The sequence below is a fragment of the Macrotis lagotis genome, unplaced genomic scaffold (assembly GCF_037893015.1).
Source record: "Macrotis lagotis isolate mMagLag1 unplaced genomic scaffold, bilby.v1.9.chrom.fasta BILBYCTG396, whole genome shotgun sequence".
Classification (NCBI taxonomy): Eukaryota; Metazoa; Chordata; class Mammalia; order Peramelemorphia; family Peramelidae; genus Macrotis; species Macrotis lagotis.
Genome location: NW_027422303.1, coordinates 180,469 through 183,744, shown reverse-complemented (window position 1 = coordinate 183,744; position 3,276 = coordinate 180,469). Strand labels below are relative to the sequence as shown.

General features: G+C 34.9%; 1 protein-coding gene across 1 annotated transcript; it reads right to left on the bottom strand.

Moving 5' to 3' along the window:
• Positions 1-1,214: 1,214 nt before the first annotated feature.
• LOC141504146 (olfactory receptor 2AJ1-like) lies at positions 1,215-2,168 on the bottom strand. Its single transcript, XM_074208970.1, has one exon. It carries the CDS (start codon positions 2,166-2,168, stop codon positions 1,215-1,217), a length of 954 nt encoding a protein of 317 aa, XP_074065071.1.
• Positions 2,169-3,276: the final 1,108 nt, after the last annotated feature.

Sequence of the window (3,276 nt, the reverse complement as noted above, 5' to 3'; positions counted from 1 at the left end):
TGGTGAATGATCAGGGTGAAGCTGCACTCTTCAGAACGGCTTTGTGCTTTTCTTCATTTTTGATCAACTTGTTGTGTACATTAGCAAAAGTACTACTTGATAGCAATGACTCAAGGCTGAATATCGGGAAATGGTAAGTGGCAGGAGGACTCAAGAGAAGACTACAGTGGATACTGTGATCGAAGCAGATTCTAATCACAAATAATAAATATTGAAAAGGTAGACAGCCCAGACTCCCTAGGACTCCATATTCTTTTAGATAAATAACAATAGAGAAGGTAGTAGAGGACTATCATTGGTAAGACAAGGAATCAATGAGAAACAGAATTTGGATAGCTTGAATGATAATTTGATAATATCAAGATATGCACATATATGTACATATGCATTTTCATATGTAGTGTACATGTTTGTATTATATACAAATTGTCTTAGCATTTGAAATATTCATATTACAGCACAAATTTAAAAATCTTAGTATGAAAAGTTACAGAATGGTTACATTTTCTATATATAAGTAAAGAGATGAATTCATATATCAATCAATAATCCAAAATCCTAGCTAATTGTATTCTGTGGTTCAAAAGGAAAACCCAAGTTCATCTACAACCAACCATCACAAGTTACCTCTCTATATATCATATATAACCTATATCTAATAGGAGAAAACTACTTTCTTTTCGTGATGGAGAACTGTAGTGTGTGTGTGTGTGTGTGTGTGTGTGTGTGTATTTGGGGTAAAAGTTTGCTGTTTGAGAATAGGCCCTGCTGAGCATGGATTCTGGAAAGTTGGCCAGTGTGGAATTCACAGATACTGTTATACTGTTAAATGATTCTACCAATTACAATGAAGCTTGATAGTATCTTTGATGCAGTCATGATGATAAAATATTATGCAACGAATCACAGATGTTTTAAATATTATCTTAACATCAGGTTGTTAGCTTCAATAAATGAGATTTTTGTCTGCTGTGAAAATGAAACATGAATCGTGTTTCTTTATATAAAGCATCATTCTTTATATAGATTGTCCCAGAATTCATGAAATAAATAAAACAAATAATTAGATTTTCCTTGGACATATCGATAGGTGATTTATTTTAATTGATTTTGTCATACATTTAAAAATAATTTAATTCAACACCCAAAGTGCATGAATGTTACATTGAATATTTTCCCCACATTTCTAATAAATTGTCCATTCAGGCTAATTTTTAAAAGTTTTCATTTCTGTGACTAAGAGCCTTACCAAAAATCTTCTTCAGGGCACATAAGACATCTTTATTTCTTAGACTGTAGATGACAGGGTTGAGCATGGGAGCAAGAATGGTATATGTGATAGCTAGGACCTTATCCTGACCCGGAGCATGATAGGACTTTGGTCTCAGGTATGTAAAGATACATGAACCATAGTACATGGCAACCACAGCCAGGTGGGAAGAACATGTGGAGAAGGCTTTTTTCTGGGCCTCCATTGATTTCATATGAAGCACAATACGGAGAATCTGACCATACGAGATAAGGATGATGGAAAAGGGAATTAGGAAGAAGAATACAGCACTCACATAGACTCTTTCTTCATATTGTGATGTATCAAAGCAAGAGAGTTTCCACATGGCTGGGATTTCACAGAAAAAGTGGTCAATGGTCCTTGTGCCACAAAATGGTAGATGCATTACGTAAGATGTATGAATTATAGAGTTGATTATTCCCCCAAACCAGCAGCTAGAAGCCAGAATGACACTGATTCGATAGTTCATGAGGATGGGGTAACGGAGTGGGTGGCAGATGGCTACATAGCGATCATAGGACATGGTTGTGAGAATAAGGCACTCAACACCCAAGAAGATGACATAGAGGAAGATCTGGAACCCACAACCTACAAATGTGATGGATTTCCTGCCAGACAGGTAGTTAGTGGCCATCATGGGAACAATATTAGTGATGGTGAAGATATCTGTGAAGGAGAGATGCTTGAGAAGGACGTACATTGGAGTGTGGAGCCGGGCGTCAAGGTGAATAAGAAGAATCAAGACTGTGTTTCCCATTATTGCCATCATAAACATGATGAGAATAAGTGATAACAATAGCAATCCATAGTGGTTTGGATCCAATAATCCCAATAGGATGAAATCTCTTGCAAAAGTTTGATTCTGTTCCTCCCTCATTAGTATTATTCTCTTTTTCACCTGTAGTCCAAAAGACAATTTTGAAAAGGAAAGATTTAGATAAAACCAAAAATCCAGGACTGAGTCTATGGCTATCAAATAATGACTGTCTACGGAAGTTATTTCATTGCTTTAGGTTATTAAAGTGCAATTCAACGAAATTAATTAAATTTGTTACTTGAATTAATTGTGTACTTGGGATTATATATTCATTGAACAGAATTGCAGAAAAAAATCAAAATGAGTCATCTGGGTAGTTCTACATTTCTGTTCCTTTTCTCTTTGATTGGTTAGCTTTATAGGCAACAGGGAAGCTGATTGAGCCTCTCAGAGCCTAGTCTTTCCTTTCACTTAACAATATGGAACATTTTTCAATGCAATAAAGAGATCTTATACCAATGGAACTTTGGGGAGAAATATTTACTTGTAAAATATGCAAGCACATGACAAGTAAAAATTCCCTGAACAAAGCAATTATTATTTTGTTCATATCATCATGATGACTCTCATAATCACCATAATAATTATCTTTGAAAATTAATTTTATTTTTAATGTATAGATTAAAACAAATATACCCAGAAAATATTATAATAAAAATACTCAGTCATTCTTAAAACACTATTTCTACTTCTATATATGATGGTTTCTTCTTTCTTTTACTATACCCTCATCATCTTTTTGAAGACATTCTATGCCTTTGTATGATCAATGATCACAGTATTTTTTATAGTTCAGTAGAATTCCCTCACAAGCAAACATTAAAACTTGTTCAGTTATTTGTGAAATGATGGGAATTAAATTGCCAGTTCTTTGCTTATGCAAAGAGAGCTGCAAAATAATCCTAATCCTATTTAAAATTATAGTTATTATTGAATTTCCCTATACTTTACTCACTATTTTCTATCTCACCCTCTCTGCTGCCTTATATTTCCTCCTCATCCTCCCACTCCTCATCCTATCAAGTCCTCCATAACTATGAATGTCACCCTGTCTCCCAGGTGAATCCACACATCACTTCTGTGGCTGCACCCTCCAAGATCCTAACCTATATAGGACTCCAAAAGTCCTTCCCTGTACCCTAACTCTTAGTTTTCTTGTCTCTCTACA

Bases quoted from the DNA above. Each gene is read 5' to 3' on its own strand.
- LOC141504146 (XM_074208970.1), bottom strand. From the start codon at position 2,168: ATGAGGGAGGAACAGAATCAAACTTTTGCAAGAGATTTCATCCTATTG.